We start from the raw sequence: 17798 nt of genomic DNA, 5'->3' as shown, positions 1-17798 counted from the left end.
TGTATGCTTATTCTTTAATTCTTCTAGGTCTTTGTTAATTGATTCTTGCATGTTCTCTGTTTTGTTTTCAGGGTTTTTGCTCATCTTTACTGCTATAATTCTGAATTCTTCTTTTTCAGGTAATTTCCCCATTTCCTCTTCGTTTATTTGGACTTCTGTGTTTCTAGTTTGTGCCTTCATTTGTGCAGTATTTCTCTGCCTTTTCAGTTTTTCTTTAAAGTTATTGTATTTGATGTCTCCTTTTCCCAGGCTTCGAGGAAACTTGAATTCTTTCCTTGAAGAAGGTTGAATTCTTTCTTCCTTTTTATTTCTGCCCTCCTAAGGTTGGTCCAGTGGTTTGTGTGAGCTTCATATAGGGTGAGATTTGTGCTGAGTTTTTGTTTGTTTGTTTGTTTTTCCTCTGATAGGCAAGGCTGAGTGAGGTGGTACTCCTGTCTGCTGATGATTTGGTTTGCATTTTTATTTTGTTTGTTGTTTAGATGAGGCATTCTGCATGGGGTGCTACTGGTGGTTGGGTGATGCCAGGTCTTGTATTCCAGTGGTTTCCTTTGTGTGAGTTCTCTCTATTTGATACTCCCTAGGGTTAGTTCTTCTGGTAGTCTAGGGTCTTGGAGTCAGTGCTCCCACTCCAAAGAGTCAGGGTTTGATCTCTGTTGTGGCATATCTCATTTATGTGATGAATTGCCTATGCCTGTTAGTGGCTCAACAACCTGGTTATTTAGTTATTTTAGAGCTCTCAGTCTACCTCCTTGATTTATTGTCCTGGGAAATACCAATACATTCCAAGACCAGAGTAATATCTCTATATGTATCTAACTGTGAGGCCCCACCTGTGGTTCTGCACATCTCTGGGCACCGTGCACATTTCCCCCTGATCTCAGAACACAGCTCCCATGTATTTTCCTCTATTTCTTTGCATTGATCACTGAGGAAGGCTTTCTTATCTCTCCTTGCTATTGTTTGGAACTCCATTCAAATGGGTATATCTTTCCTTTTCTCCTTTGCCTTTAGCTTCTCTTCTTTTTTTAGCTATTTGTCAGGCCTCCTCAGACAACCATTTTGTCTTTTTGCATTTATTTTTCTTGGGGATGGTCTTTATCACTACCTCTTGTACAATGTTACGGACCTCCGTCCATAGTTCTTCAGGCACTCTGTCAGATCTAATCCCTTGAATTTATTTGTCACTTCCACTGTATAATCATAATGGATTTGATTTAGGTCATACCTGAAGGGTCTAGTAGTGTTCTTTTTTCCTTCAATTTAAATCTGAATTTTGCAATAAGGAGTTCATGATCTGAGCCACAGCCAGCTCCCAGTGTTTTGTTTTTGTATGTATGTATATTTATGGCTGATTCACATTGCTTTGGCAGAAACCAATACAATGTTGCAAAGGAATTATTCTCCAATTAAAAAAAAAAAACAAAAAAAAAAACTTGGACTCTGTCACATCAACTGTAACACCTTGGACAAATTACTTAAATGTTTTTGCTTGTGTGTTAGTTGCTCAGTTGTGTCTGACTCATTATCCCTATTTCACATTGGAATAAATGTTTGTATCTTAATGTAATATAGGGGTAAAAATCCTACCTCATACAATTTTGTAATAGGTATATGAGTTAATGGATATAAAATAGCTTTTACAATGTCTGATATTAATCAGGTACTTCTAAAAGATTAATGCATTTCCCCCCTTTTTGTTAATGAACATTTTCTTATCTTTACAAATAACTGTACAACATATATTTCCTGTTCTCATGTTTTTCAATTATACTTTACATTTTATCTTCAGCTAAAGCTGAACAATATCATAAACAGTATCGACTGCTTCCCATTATTTTCCTTTTATGTGCTTATAATTGTTTGAGTGCTAAAGGCTATATGTTTTTAGGTTATTAGAGAGTTCATGTTGACAGTGAAAAATTAAATCAATACTAAAAGGAAAAGGATTTTATACTTTTAACTTATCAACTTAGTAAACATATGACATCAATACATTTTGAAAGATCGGTTTGAATGTCATTATTACTGAGAAGTCTGAAATGGGTAGAAGAGAGGAAAGGATCTATTTCTTAACCTATCGATGTAAATCTAACATAATCCCCAGGCAAACAGAAACCCTTGTTTACTGAATCAATTTGAGTTTTACAGTGAAAGGATGAGGCTGCCTGTTAAGTAATGAATTCTTGCTGCAAGAATCAGTCAGTCAGGGAATATGACCTTCTGTCATGGTATTAATTAGGAAACCCTGTATTGGGCCACAGTCTAGACTAGTGGTTTTCAATTTTTCCTCATTCAACTCTGGGGATGAGAGGCATGGGGGGAGGTGATAAAGTCTTTGAGGCATGCCAAGTCCAGGGAAGAGACAAAGGGCTAAGGGAGACTGAGCCCCTCTTTGTAATTACATCACTGAGAGTGATTGTGCTTTCATTGTTTCATATTTTGGTTTTCAGATGCAGTCTGTTTTTTGAGAGTCACAACAAAAATACCATACACTTGACAACTAGTATGCACAAACCACTATCTATATGCAAATAGAAAGAGGCACCATATCTACCTCTGAAAGAGCCTGTGGAAAGTTGGTAAGAAAGTATACACACATGCATTAAGTCAAAAATAATTTACAAGGCAATGTAACATAGTTGAATGAGGAAGCACATGAAGAAGGGAGTATTTCAGAGATGAGCTGAATTTGAAGATTGTGAAAGACATAGATTAGTAAACAGGTGAAAGAAAATGTTTGCTAGATAGGAAAAGGCAAACAAAGACACCTCAGAGTAGAAGTTAAATGTGGATTGGGAAGGCCATAACCAAGAGATAGGGAAGAATAAATCAAAGTCTTAGAGGATAGTTTATAAAAATGATGAGATAAAGGAGCTGGAATAGAGAAAGATAAGAATACGGAAAGGATGATATGACTTCTCTTGTTGTAAAGTAAACACTGCTGAAATAGATTTAAAAGAGATTTTTAAAAGGAAAAGAAATCTATTTAGTAAATGAAAAGTCTGGTCCTTACTTTCCCAGGAGTAGAGAAGGATTGCATTAAGTTATTCCTACTCTCTCATTCTATCCATCCCTTAGTGAGACAGGAAATGGTCCATTGTGGTTAGTGGTCTGAACGAGAGAGGTAGGGGTGAGAATTCTTCTTGTAAAGAAAGCTTAGCCAAACCTAAGAAGACTTTTGCTTTCTGTCTTGAAGGGCCATGTTTTAAGAAATGGATTGAGCCAGGCCTGAGTGCTTCTCCCTAATGTAGTTAACTGATGGTGATTAAACTAGAATGCTGACTGTGTATGCAGGCTTTGCCATGCTCTCTCCTTCATGGGACTTCTCTCCAGAGTGACTTCTTTAAAAAAAAAATTAAATTTATTTATTTTAATTGGAGGCTAATTACTTTACAATATTGTATTGGTTTTGCCATACATCAACATGAATCTGCCACAGGTGTACACGTGCTCCCCATCCTGAATCCCCCTCCCACCTCCCTCCCCGTACCATCCCTCTGGGTCATCCCAGTGCACCAGCCCCAAGCATCCTATATCCTGCATTGAACCTGGACTGGCAATTCATTTCTTATATGATATTATACATGTTTCAATGCCATTCTCCCAAATCATCCCATCTGCTCCCTCTCCCACAGAGTCCAAAAGACTGTTCTATACATCTAAGTCTCTTTTGCAGAGTGACTTCTGACACACGATAAGCTCAGTATTGACTTTTCCACCATCACTGCATTTATCAGCTTTCTCCCCACATGGGCTTTCTGATGTCCTAGAGGACTGGTGATATAACCAAAGATCTTCCCATACTCATTATTACATCCATAGGACTTCTAACCTGTGTGAATTCTGTGATATATAATGAGGTGTGAGTCTCAACTATGTATTTTCCACATTTATTGTGTTTTTGCTGGTGTGAAGTCTGTAGCATAAAGTAAGGTATTCACTAGACTAAACGCCATGCCATGCCACATTCAAAAGGCTTTTCTCTGGCGTGAACTTGCTCATAATCAACACGTTTAGAGGTCTGACTGAAGGCTTTTCTACACTGCCAACACGTATGTGCTTGTTCGCTGGCATGGGGAACCCAGTGTCAAGTAAGACTGACACTGACTATCTTATTTGACACTGGATTTACTCTAACTGAAGGCCTTACTACGTTCCTTACACTTGTAAGACTTCTCCCCAGTGTGAACTTTCTGGTGGTCAGTAAGATTTCTATCAGAACAGAGAGCATTCCCACATTCATTTCAACATAACATTTGTCACCTGTGTGAAGTGCCTGGTGCTGTAAAAAGATTCTACTCTGAATGAAGGCCTCCTACACTCATGATATTCTGCAGACTTCTCCCCAGTAAGGGCTGTCTGATGTGCCTCTGAGGGAATGAGGAGTGAAGGCTTTTCTTGTTTGTCACTTTGATGAGGTTTCTCCCTGTCTATATTTATTGAGACGGGAGGAGTGGTGACAAGTCTCCTCACATTCACTTCCATAGAGTCTGTCCCCTCAGTGGGTGCTCAGATGAACCACTGGCTGAGGGGTTTCTCTAAAGCTCTTAACATACTCATTACATTCCCAGAGTTTCATACAAGTGTGGATTCGCTGATGGTTAACCAGATGTGGGTTCTGACTAGAATTTTGCTGCATTTATGGCACCTTCAGTGGTGATGTGTGTCCCTTCAGACCTCCTTGTTGTTCAGTAGGACTGAGGACAGACTAAAATGTCCTGCAGGTGAGAGCTTCGCCTGCCACTTTCCCTGTTCATTGCTGTATGCACGGCAGAGCTGACCAGAGCATATGGGCAAAGAGATGGCTCCACCTGGGGCACTTGCCAGCTTCAGGAGAAGTGCTGATGGCTGCGGGTTGCTGTAGGGGAGGAGCGTGGTCTCAGCCACAGCACTTTGGGTGCTGACTGCTGGGCTAGTGGGGACCTTGGCCTGGCCAACTCACCTGGACACTTCCACAGCCACCCAGTAGAGCCAGTGCTCCACATCCCCAAGGCCTGCATGAGGCCTTGATATGTAATTTTAACTGAAAAAGAAAATCTTTATATTCCTTAAACAATAACAACAAATCAATAAGGCAGAAATAAAAAATAACATCTGGCCTTCACAATCTCCATTGTTCTTTCTATGTATTGCTCATGTGGCTGCTTAAATGACCTAGTTATTTATGTAAAAACCTTCCTTTTCATTTCAAAAACTGTTAACTGGATCCAACTGTTTTTTTATTGTAGTGCTAGAAAAATATATTAATACTTATAACCGAAGAAAAAAAGATACGCTATCTTTGAAATATCGAGTTTCCATGTATCTTTAGCATCAATCAGTGTATACTACTCATAATAAAAATGTTACACATTTTTTAAAAAATCAGTGATGATTTGGATTTTAGCTTTGATAGACACCTCAGCTTATGGAATTGATGTTTTGTTTTTGTTCAAAATACATCTATGAAGTATATTAGGAAACTTTGTAGGGTGTCTTTGTAGCAGAAAAGTCAAGGTGACAGCATTAAGTTTTTAGCAAAATGTTTTCTATTCATGCATTGTGCGGGTGTGTGCATGCTCGGTTGTGTCCAATTCTTTGCAACCCCATGGATGGACTGTAGCTCTCCAGGTTCCTCTGTCCATGGGATTTCCCAGGCAAAAATACTGGAGTAGGTTGCCATTTCCTTCTCCAGGGGATCTTCCTGACTCAAGGATCAAACCTGAGTCTCTTTCGTATCCTGCTTGGCAGGCAGATTCTTCACCACTGTGCTTCCTGGGAAGCCCTCTTCTATTCATACTAATGGTCTAATTTTCCCCTTAATTATTAAATTTGTTTCCTTGACTTATTAAGACTTCAGTTATGTAACATTTACTGTGTATGTATGAAAGTTTAATCTCTTCACTTCTAAATGTCACTTATCATTCATTTTTAATAGAGTCTTCTAGTCTTGGATTTTGGAGAAAGAATGATTCTAAGTCAGACAAGTGTGACTGATAGAGACTTGGCAGAGAAGGAGTTTGTGAGTTCAGTGATGCTAAGAAGGGCTTTCCGGGCATGAGTAAAATCACAAAATATATCACATAGCATCATGACTCATGAACATCAATGAATTTTAAATTGAATCAAAACTGAGATGTTATAGCTAATGATATATTTGTGTCCTAGGCAAGGGTGTACACATAATCTAAATAAGCATGAAATTAAACCAGCCTGCATGGGGTCACCAAACCAACCAGTTTTGATTAAGTCAAGAAATCAATTTAAGTAAGGAGTATTTTTATTTTTTTCACTGAACTGAAAGTCTGCTTCTATTAATAAACCAATGAAATAGCTGATGCAGTTAATGTGATCCCAACTGGTCACAGTGCATCAAATAGATCACGCAGTTTGGATGAGATCCAATTAATTTTTCTTAAATAATTATAATAACAATTCACAAATTGTTTCTGCCATTTCAAAACCTAAACAACACAAAATAAAAATACTCAACTTATCTACTGAATACATCGACTTACATCACCATCAATCCCCTGTACGCATAGGGCAGGGTTCAGAGGGAGGTGACAGGTCTTTGCACACCAAAAGAATTCTTCTAGTCTGCCAAGCTCCTTCTTCAGCACCTCCTGTGAAAAATCATTAGAAAAAGCATTTTTGAAACTGTAAAGAACTTGACTTTCCATTCAAGTTGTACATTTCTTCTATTGATTATATAAACTCGTTAATTTAGGGGTTACACACTTGGGTGCTTTGGGTCGGTGGGTGATGTAGCTGCATATGAGGAGGCAACAGGCTAAAATAAGAGGGAGACCTAGGAAAAATGAGGGCGTAAAGATTGAATGCCTTTCCTGAAGCACTTTAAATTAAAAACAAAAGCAAAACAAAGTACTGTTCTGTTCAAACAAAACATGATGCATGGGGCTTGACCTGTGACCTAGCAACTTGCAACCCCTACTTTAAGGAATTATTAACATGATCCATTTATTGTAATTCCCTGAAATCTTAGTTTGTAACTCTTAAGATTTACACTTAATACTGATAGTACATTTTAGAAAAAAATTTACATAGAGTAGGTGCAATAATGACAAAAAAGATAATTATGGACAATTGATAAATGTCAGAAACAGTAACATATATGAACAAATAGTTTACTAAATGCCAGTGAGTGTATTTCTGATACTTGACTTACTCTCTTCAACAGTCCTCTGCACACGTGGAAGGTCAGAGACCAAACAACACCTTTAGCATTGTGTATCCCCTGAGAGGAAGACAACAAACTTACAGATATCAAGGGGGAACTGAGGGGATGGGATGAATTGGGAAATTGGGACTGACATATATACACTATTAGGTATAAAACAGAAAACCAACGAGAACCTACTGTACAGCACAGGGAACTCTACTCAGTGCTCTGTGGTGACCTATATGGGAAGGAACTCCAAAAAAAGGGGGACACATGTATGCATGTAATTGATTCACTTTGCTGTACAGAAAAAACTAACATAACATTGTAAAGCAACTATACTCAAGTAAAAAAAAAAAAAAAAAAAGAATTGTGTATTCCCTGTCAAAAAGAGGGAAAAGCAATGATAATTAAAAAAAACAAAAAAACAAAAAACTTTTGGCCTACTTTGAAAACTCTTTTAAGTACATTTCTACAAATGAGGATATCAGATTAATGATGCTTGACCAACTCTCAAGAGTTTCTCAGCTCTGACTCCTGGCTCATGGTCAAATGACAGAATCGACTGCTTCCAGAATCCAGAAAAACAAGGAGGAGAAGTGGGGCAAAGTTCCACAATGGGATTCTTTTCAGCTGTCCTCTTTGTCTTTTCTATACCTGGATTTGCCTGAAGAGCATCACAGAGGGGAACCTCTGCTCTCTTTAACTAAAATTTCTTCACTGGATATCAGGTTAGTTCAGTTCAGTCACTCAGTCACGTTCAACTCTTTGCGACCCCATGAATCGCAGCACGCCAGGCCTCCCTGTCCATCACCAACTCCTGGAGTTCACTCAAACTCATGTCCATTAAGTCAGTGATGCCATCCAGCCATCACATCCTCTGTTGTCCCCTTCTCCTCCTGCCCCCAACCCCTCCCAGCATCAGAGTCTTTTCCAATGAGTCAACTCTACGCATGAGGTGGCCAAAGTACTGGAGTTTCAGCTTTAGCATCAGTCCTTCCAATGGAACACCCAGGACTGATCTCCTTTAGGATAGACTCATTGGACCTCTTTGCAGTCCAAGGGACTCTCAAGAGTCTTCTCCAACACCACAGTTCAAAAGCATCAATTCTTTGGTGCTCGGCTTTCTTCACAGTCCAACTCTCACATCCATACATGACCACTGGAAAAACCATAGGCTCGACTAGATGGACCTTTGTTGGCAAAGTAATGTCTCTGCTTTTTAATATGCTATCTAGGTTGTTCATAAGTTTCCTTCCAAGGAGTAAGTGTCTTTTTTTGTTTGTCTTTTTTTCTTGTTGTTTTTTTCATAAACACATCACTGTTTATTTTCTTTTTCTTTCTTTTTTTTTTTTAACTTTACAATATTGTATTGGTTTTGCCATACATCAACATGAATCCACCACAAGGGTACACATGTTCCCCATCCTGAACGCCCCTCTCACCTCCCTCCCTGTACCATGGCTACAATCACCATCTGCAGTGATTTTGGAGCCCCCCAAAATAAAGTCTGACACTGTTTCCACTGTTTCCCTATCTATTTGCCATGAAGTGATGGCACCAGATGCCATGATCTTAGTTTTCTGAATGTTGAGTTTTAAGCCAACTTTTTCACTCTCCTCTTTCACTTTCATCAAGAGGCTTTTTAGTTCCTCTTCACTTTCTGTCATAAGAGTGGTGTCATCTGCATATCTGAGGTTATTGATATTTCTCCCGGCAATCTTGGTTCCTGCTTGTGCTTCTTCCATCCCAGTGTTTCTCATGATGTACTCTGCATAGAAGTTAAATAAGCAGGGTGACAATATACAGCCTTGACATACTCCTTTTCCTATTTGGAACCAGTCTGTTGTTCCATGTCCAGTTCTAACTGTTGCTTCCTGACCTGCATATAGGTTTCTCAAGAGGCAGGTCAGGTGGTCTGGTATTCCCATCTCTTTCAGAATTTTCCACAGTTTATTGTGATCCACACAGTCAAAGGCTTTGGCATAGTCAATAAAGCAGAAATAGATGCTTTTCTGGAACTCTCTTGCTTTTTTGATGATCCAGAGGATGTTGGCAATTTGATCTCTGGTTCCTCTGCCTTTTCTAAAACCAGCTTGAACATCTGGAATTTCATGGTTCACGTATTGCTGAAGCCTGGCTTGGAGAATTTTGAGCATTATTTTACTAGCATGTGAGATGAGTGCAATTGTGTGGTAGTTTGAGCATTCTTTGGCATTGCCTTTCTTTGGGATTGGAATGAAAACTGACCTTTTCCAGTCCTGTTAATTGGGCTTAAAAAAAATGGGAAAAAAAAGCTTATAGTAACTTGTGAGAAATTATAAATTCTTCTCCCATCTCCTTCTTTTTTCTTTTCCTGTTTTCATGTGAAGAGGTGTTCTCACAGGAGCAGCCAGTCAAGGTGAGAGAAATGTATTTATGTGAGAGGATGATGTCAGTACCACTTCAAAACTTGATGCAATTGGTCAAAAAAGGCACTGTACTGACTGTAGTATGCATCTTCAATACACGAGGGGTTTTAAAATATAAGAAATAAAGACCAAACCTATACACAAAGTTTGTACATTTTAAACCAAATTTATTTTACTTGTGCTCAACTTTTTGTTTACCATTAGACAATAACTAATGAGTTTGCAATAACATGGAGAAGTCATAGAAATGTTTTTTGCATTGCTTATCATGTTATGTGCCTTAAGGCTCTTCTCTGCATCCAGAGATTATATGCCTCCCATTTAAAAATAAATTCCATGCTTCTGCATTTTATTTTCCATTTTTTTTCCTATGTAGGTGAAGTAGCATAGTTTCTGGCATTACTACCAAATGAAGTGATTTCCAGTAAGAAAAATCTTGTGCTGGAAAGAGTTCTGGGACACTTTGCCTCCTACTATTTTTGTATCATTTTGTTGAAAACTTGTTGATTTTAAACAGTGGGTGGAGAGAGACCATGAGCTCCTTTGAGGACAAGATTCATGGTTTAGTCATCTTTCTATCCTTAACTCCTAGACCATAGTAAGTCCTTGTTATTGAATGACATTCTTAATCCAATGAATGGAAGTTCACTATCTCTGTATATCTAGAATGTGAGCTTAAGAGAGTCTGCTCAATGGTAGATTCTTTACATCACTAATGAAGGGAACCAGTAATGCAGACAATTAAAAAGAGCAAGTGTTCTTCCATTAGATCAAGAACAAAAACAGCCAGGTCCTTTATTATAATCAGTGATGAAAGAGGGACAATATTTTGACTGCCATCCATGGATGTTAGTGTGAAAGCCTTACTATCCACACCACTATTCATTTGTTTCATGCATTTCATTTTATTTGTTGTGGCAAAAAAAAAAAAAAAAAAAAAAAGTGCCTTTAAAAATGTAACTTTGATTAGTGCAGATTTGGAAAAATTTAGACCAAAATGTTGTCCCTTGGACAAGGGTGTTTAAAAAGTCCCATTTGTGTATTTCTTCTGTGAGTCTGAATTGTGCTTCCATTCTGAGGAAATTACTTCATCTGGTCATTTTAGTCAAATTGCCTTGAAATTGGTCTCTTGTCAGGTACTGTTTGTGCAATATGGCTATTTAAATTAAAAAACCATGTCCTGGTGATAGAAATTATCATTAACATTAGGGTAGTAAATTGACAAAAAAAAAAAAAAAACTTAATCAAAAGAATTAATTGAAGTGTCTTATGACTAAGTGGCAGTCAAGGAACGTACTTTCAGTGTTATGAACTTCAAACTTAATTGAACCATAATGAAAAAGAAAACAAAACTTCATTACATGAACATTGATGTCCCAACAAACCTGTCTTTGAGGGTCACTAGCAGTCTTGACTTTTTCCCCAATGTCTCCCAGAATCTTGATAAGTTTCTGCTCCTTGGAAAACTCATCCCTCAAGGCTTTTCCTGCACAGAATTGGAGTGCAGCCAATAGCTTCTGATACCAGCTTTTAAAATAAGCTTCATTCTGTGCATCCTTTAGCAGCCTGAAGGAAAGGGAGAAAAAGAATTCTTATATCTAAAGCTGATTTTTTAAAACACCTCCAGCAGGAACAATAAGTGCATTTCAGACTTATCTGTGTGATGGCTTTGGGTAGTTTAACAGTCTAGAATGGGGAAAATGTTGTCTATTTGTTGCCAGTCATCAAGTTTCATCTGATAGTTAATGAGATTCCGAGAGTGAAAAATCAATAAGAGACCCACTATTCCTCATTTCAGTTCACGATGCACTTTTTCTTCTTTCAGCCTTCTTAAGTTCTACGACAAATAACTTATCTTAAGAGCCTATTTTTGACTTATTATAATACAGACAAAGTTTTTTAAATTGTATTTAATAGTCACTATACTTAATGACGACTCAACCATCAACCCCAAGTTTTTCTGTTTTTCTTCAATAGATAATGTCCCCACACCGTCATATATCTATGTATTGCTCTTTGTTCCATCACTTCCCCTTGATTACCTGGAGGAAGATAGCAGAAAGGCAAGAACATGGTGGTTTTTTGTTGTTTCGTTTTGCTTTCAGGTATTTCTGATTCAAATCTCAGCCCTACAACTTCCAAGTAACAAGTAACTTAGGCTACTTACTTAAGCCGGTTGAGGTTAAAAAAAAAAAAAAAAAAAAAAAGGTAATATCTCTGAACCTATAGAATTATACAGAATGCAGAAAAAGTTAATGTGATTCTAATTCAAAAGGGCTTAGCTCAAAGTATGTACTAGTCAACAAAACAAACATTAGTTCAGCTGTATCTTGCAGTCTCCCCAAGCCAACTTCCCTCACTGGCAGTCTGCTTGTGTCATGAGCACGGGAGGCACAACAGAACAAGGGAAGGACATGTGGCTGGATAATGGAACAGTGACAATTACTGGATTACTCTTTCTGCCATGTAACAATTTATATTTCCTTGAAACTAATTCCAATATGCTTCAACTTTACTTTTTATTATGCCCTAAAACACTGAAGGAAAAAAGACTGATTCCTTTAAATCTCTTTGATTGATTCTTTAATTCTTAACTTGTCTCTAGTCTTCTTCTCTTCTGAAAAAAAAAAAAAAAATTACCATTCAAGGAACTATAAGAAAGTTATGTAAAGTTTAAAAATAAAATAAAAATTAAAAAGAAAGTTATGAGAATGAAATGCTGAAAAAAAGGATTAAATTCCTAGGAGCCAAAATATTAATATATATATATAGATGAGTTTCATTTTGCATTCCTAATTTTGCATCTCTGCCCACTATGTATTGTGCTACAGAGTCTAAGAAACACATTATTTTCATTTGTTGTATGTTCTCTGTTCCTACACATTTAAGTTAAAAAATTAATTGAATGAATTTGCTTTTTTTTTTTTAGGAAAGGGCTTGCTCTCTTGTCATTTTTACCAAGCCAACTTATCTTCTCTCACCTCTTTGACTTTTGCAAAGGAAACGTAAACCAAGTGGAATAATAGTTCTTGTTTCTGAAAAGCATTAAAAAAACCCTCAAGGGGCTAAAGATGTATTGATGAAAATATAATCTATTGATACTTATGTTTTCAATGTAAGGAGAATAACAGACAATGAAAAAGTTTCCTACCTGCTCCTTCAATGAGATTTTGAGATTTCAGACATAATAAATGAATCATGTCATTATTTGAAGGGTCCAGGAGAATAAGAGTTGTATGAATGTGAACTGGAAAGCCTCAAATGAAAGCATCCACGTTTAAAACTTCAAGGTAGTTTCTGCAGAATGTATACCTCAGAGGGGCTTCCCCAGTGGCTCAGTGGTAAAGAATCTACCTTCAATTCAGGAGACATGGGAGACACAGGTTCTATCCTGGTATGGGGAAGATTCCCTGCAGGAGGGCATGGCACCCCAGTATTCTTGCCTGAAGAATCCCATGGACAGAGAAGCCTGGTGGGCTATAGTCCATGAGGTTGCAAAGAGTTGGAAATGACTGAAGTGACTGAGCATGTACCCATGTATACCTCAGAGATTTTCACAGTAATCTGAGGACCTCAGCAATATACAGTTGTATAGGCTACTTAGTTTTCAATAAGGTAAAGAAGTGATGGGTACGATATTTCTATATCCCATATCGATGCTTGCCAACACTCTCATACCTTTTAAATACTGAGTTACCTGTTTTTAAAGATATTATTATTTAAAACTTTTAGAACATAAATATAACTCTATTACTGCCTGACTATTACATACATGATGAAAGGTTATTCTGCACAGATGAAGTTAACTTTTTACTAAAATAATTAAAGAAAAGATATATTTTAGGAATGCGAGTATGGTCATAGGAATTGTTAAAATTGTATTGCTTGTACCCAAAATACTCTTAACCAACTTGACAGACATGAGTTTGAATAAGCTCTGGGAGTTGGTGATGGACAGGGAAGCCTGGCAAGCTGCAGTCCCCGGGGTTGCAAAGAGTTGGACATGACTGAGCGACTGAACTGAACTGAATTCTATTAGAAGTCTATTTGCTTCTCTCATAAGTGCTGGTTCAAAGAGGGGAGAAAAATCAGTCTAACTCATTGTTCGAAATAAAACAGAGCAGGGACTTCCCTGGCAGCCCAGTGGTTAAGACTCTGCTTTCCACTGCAGGGTGTGTGGGTTCAATTACTAGGTGGGGAACTAAGATCCCACTTGCCTCATGGTGAAAAACTAAAAAACATAAAGCAGAAGCAATATTGTAACAGATTCAATAAAGACTTAAAAAATGGTTCACCATCGAAAAAAAATCCTTAAAAAATAAATTAAAAAATAAAACAGGGGAGATTTGTAGAGAGATTATGTGACTGTGCTTTAAAATTTTTTAAGTGAAGAAAACTCAGTGTGTTTCATTGTGATTATTTTCCTTATAGAACATGTCTCATTCAAATTTTCATTTCTCCCATGATGACACGATCTCCTGGTTCAAGCTCTATGGGTTTTTACTCAACTTGTAAGTTTTTTTACACAGTGCAGAACTGAAATAATAGTGTGTTGTATAATGATCCTGAGAGGTCAATTAGTCTATCCCTGTGTTGTCAGGGACAATCATTTTAACTGAGGAGAGAAATTAACATGTACTTTAATTTTAATCTATTCAGAGAAAGCTGGACTATTCAATTTTGAGTGGAGGGTTACATAATTCTGTGTCAATGACCTTCACCAGCAGGAAGTGGCAAACCCATCATGTGGTATTTTTTACCTGCTGCTTCTGTTTGTAAGGCTGGAAAACAACTGGTCACTTTCCCCTGAGAATTACAGAAACTCTTTTCACAAGACACTGTCACTGGGAAAAGCAGAATTGCTTATGCCAAATTAAAAAAAAAATAATTTTTTAAAGTTCAGGTCAAGGGATTGAGAAATAGGAATAAGACTTGGTGCTGAAAGACTGGGCTCTTAAGATGCAGGCAATGTGACCACAAACTATGAGGTAAACCTCAAAATGTCAGAGACCTGTTTATCCCAGTGCCGCGAGATACAGGAGTAGTTCAACTTGATATTATTTTTTACGTGTGTCTAATGGACTGTAAGTAATGACAACATTAAAATGAGAATACATGCATAAAATCCAGCTGATTAAAGGTTTTGGTAGTGTTGAGAATGAGAGGCAAAAAACAAGAAGAGAAGCAAATATAACCCAGGTGACAGAGCATACTTGTTCTGGGATGTCATAAGGCATTTGCCTAAGTTAAGGGGATAGTGGTGAACTCATATACACAAACCCCAGCAGCATGAAATGGAGATTTTCCTTGGAAATTAGAGCTTTTCCCCATTTCTTCATGCACATCATGCTTCTGATCACGTGGTGAGTGACTTGCTGGAGCTGGAGGAAAAGGACAGCTAGTTTTCATTTCATCAGCCTACCAGCAGGACAGAACTGGCTAATCACACCAGCCCAGCTCTCCTTGCCTCATGACTCCCTTCGGTGTAGGTCTTAATTTTAGTTCTCAATAGCATGATATCCTAATCAGATGGTAAAGAATCTGCCTGCAATGCAGGAGACTCATGTTTGATCCCTGGGTCAGGAAGATCTCCTGGAAAAGGGCATGGCAACACACTCCAGTATTCTTGCTTGGAGAATGCCATGGACAGAGGAGCCTGATAGGCTACAGTCCATGGGGTCACGAGGAGTCAGACATGAATGAATGTATGAAATACACACCCACATATATATTTCCTGTGAGGGAAGAGAGGAAACAACATTTGGAAGAAAACTGAGCTACACAATGAAGATGAGTGATTTCAGGTCACTCCAGGACCTCCCCTTCCCATTGCCTCTATTGGTTTTTACTTTAGGTGGGGGTCAGGGGTGTGCTCCTAGACCATGTCTTAGTGACCACGGTTGAATTTTAGAATGCGATTATTCAAGTGTATTTATAACCCTGGGACATATAAAGGCTGAAATTCAATATTTGATATGGAATTATTAACTATAAGTTTTCAACAGTTTGTTAAAAAGTAAAAAACAATGTACCTCTTTAGTCTTTATAACTTTATTTTACTTCTAATTGGTTGAGAGATTTATTTAATATTTCCCTAAACTGAGGTACCTGATACATTTTATTGTCTTGCAAACATAACTGTTTCCTATAACTAGCTCATTTCTAGAATATTGATTTGCCCTTTCAGAAAAATAGCACTGAACTTCTTTTGAATTTTGCACATAGGGAGCATTACATGGTACAAGTCTGCTGAAATGTAATTTCTAATCAATAGTTGTTTTGCAGCCTATATTTGTCTATAAGCCACTTTGAAACATCAAGAATCAGATCAGATCAGATCAGTCGCTCAGTCCTGTCCGACTCTTTGCGACCCCATGAACCGCAGCACTCCAGACCTCCCTATCCATCACCAACTCCTGGAGTTCACCCAGACTCACATCCATCGAGTCAGTGATGCCATCCAGCCATCTCATCCTCTGTCGTCCCCTTCTCCTCCTGCCCCCAATCCCTCCCAGCATCAGAGGCTTTTCCAATGAGTCAACTCTTCGCATGAGGTGGCCAAAGTACTGGAGTTTCAGCTTTAGCATCATTCCTTCCAAAGAAATCCCAGGGCTGATCTCCTTCAGAATGGACTGGTTGGATCTCCTTGCAGTCCAAGTGACTCTCAAGAGTCTTTGCCAACACCACAGTTCAAAAGCATCAATTCTTCGGCACTCAGCCTTCTTCACAGTCCAACTCTCACATCCATACATGACCACAGGAAAAACCATAGCCTTGACTAGACGAACCTTTGTTGGCAAAATAATGTCTCTGCTTTTGAATATGCTATCTAGGTTGGTCATAACTTTCCTTCCAAGGAGTAAGCGTCTTTTAATTTCATGGCTGCAGTCATCATCTGTAGTGATTTTGGAGCCCAGAAAATAAAGTTTGACTGTTCCACTGTTTCCCCATCTATTTCCTATGAAGCGATGGGACAGGATGCCATGATCTTCATTTTCTGAATGTTGAGCTTTAAGCCAACTTTTTCACTCTCCACTTTCACTTTCATCAAGAGGCTTTTGAGTTCCTCTTCACTTTCTGCCATAAGGGTGGTATCATCTGCATATCTGAGGTTATTGATATTTCTCCTTGCAATCTTGATTCCAGCTTGTGTTTCTTACAGTCCAGCGTTTCTCATAATGTACTCTGCATATAAGTTAAATAATCAGGGTGACAATATACAGCCTTGATGAACTCCTTTTCCTATTTGGAGCCAGTCTGTTGTTCCATGTCCAGTCCTAACTGTTGCTTCCTGATCTGCATACAAATTTCTCAAGAGGCAGATCAGGTGGTCTGGTATTCCCATCTCTTGAAGAATTTTCCACAGTTTATTGTGATCCACACAGTCAAAGGCTTTGGCATAGTCAATAAAGCAGAAATAGATGCTTTTCTGGAACTCTCTTGCTTTTTTGATGATCCAGTGGATGTTGGCAATTTGACCTCTGGTTCCTCTGCCTTTTCTCAAACCAGCTTGAACATCAGGAAGTTCACCGTCCACATATTGCTGAAGCCTGGCTTGGAGAATTTTGAGCATTACTTTACTAGCATGTGAGATGAGTGCAATTGTGCGGTAGTTTGAGCATTCTTTGGCATTGCCTTTCTTTGGGATTGGAATAAAACTGACCTTTTCCAGTCTTGTTGGCCACTGCTGAGTTTTCCAAATTTGCTGGCATATTGAGTGCAGCACTTTCACAGCATCATCTTTCAGGATTTGAAATAGCTCAACTTGAATTCCATCACCTCCACTAGCTTTGTTCGTAGTGATGCTTTCTAAGGCCCACTTGACTTCACATTCCAGGATGTCTGGCTCTAGGTCAGTGATCACACCATCGTGATTATCTGGATCATGAAGATCTTTTTTTGTACAGTTCTTCTGTGTATTCTTGCCATCTCTTCTTAATATCTTCTGCTTCTGTTAGGTCCATACCATCTCTGTCCTTTATCGAGCCCATCTTTGCATGAAATATTCCTTTGGTATCTCTGATTTTCTTGAAGAGATCCCTAGTCTTTCCCATTCTGTTGTTTTCCTCTATTTCTTTGCATTGATCGCTGAAGAAGGCTTTCTTATCTCTTTTTGCTATTCTTTGGAACTCTGCATTCAGATGTTTATCTTTCCTTTTCTCCTTTGCTTTTAGCTTCTCTTCTATTTGTAAGGCCTCCCCAGACAGCCATTTTGCTTTTTTGCA

At 38.2% G+C, this 17798-nt stretch overlaps 1 protein-coding gene across 1 annotated transcript in view; it reads right to left on the bottom strand.

Moving 5' to 3' along the window:
• PIK3C2G (phosphatidylinositol-4-phosphate 3-kinase catalytic subunit type 2 gamma) overlaps positions 1-17798 on the bottom strand; it is a 474611-nt gene that overhangs the window by 191040 nt on the left and 265773 nt on the right. The window contains exons 19-20 of the mRNA XM_070370044.1: positions 10959-11139; positions 6498-6605 (exon numbers count right to left, since the gene is read on the bottom strand). Coding sequence (XP_070226145.1) covers positions 6498-6605; positions 10959-11139 — 289 coding nt within the window. The remainder of the gene's footprint in view (positions 1-6497; positions 6606-10958; positions 11140-17798) is intronic.

The sequence above is a fragment of the Bos mutus genome, chromosome 5 (assembly GCF_027580195.1).
Source record: "Bos mutus isolate GX-2022 chromosome 5, NWIPB_WYAK_1.1, whole genome shotgun sequence".
Taxonomy (NCBI): Eukaryota; Metazoa; Chordata; class Mammalia; order Artiodactyla; family Bovidae; genus Bos; species Bos mutus.
The sequence above is the reverse complement of the archived record's forward strand: the minus strand, read 5'-3'. Positions and strand labels throughout refer to the sequence as shown.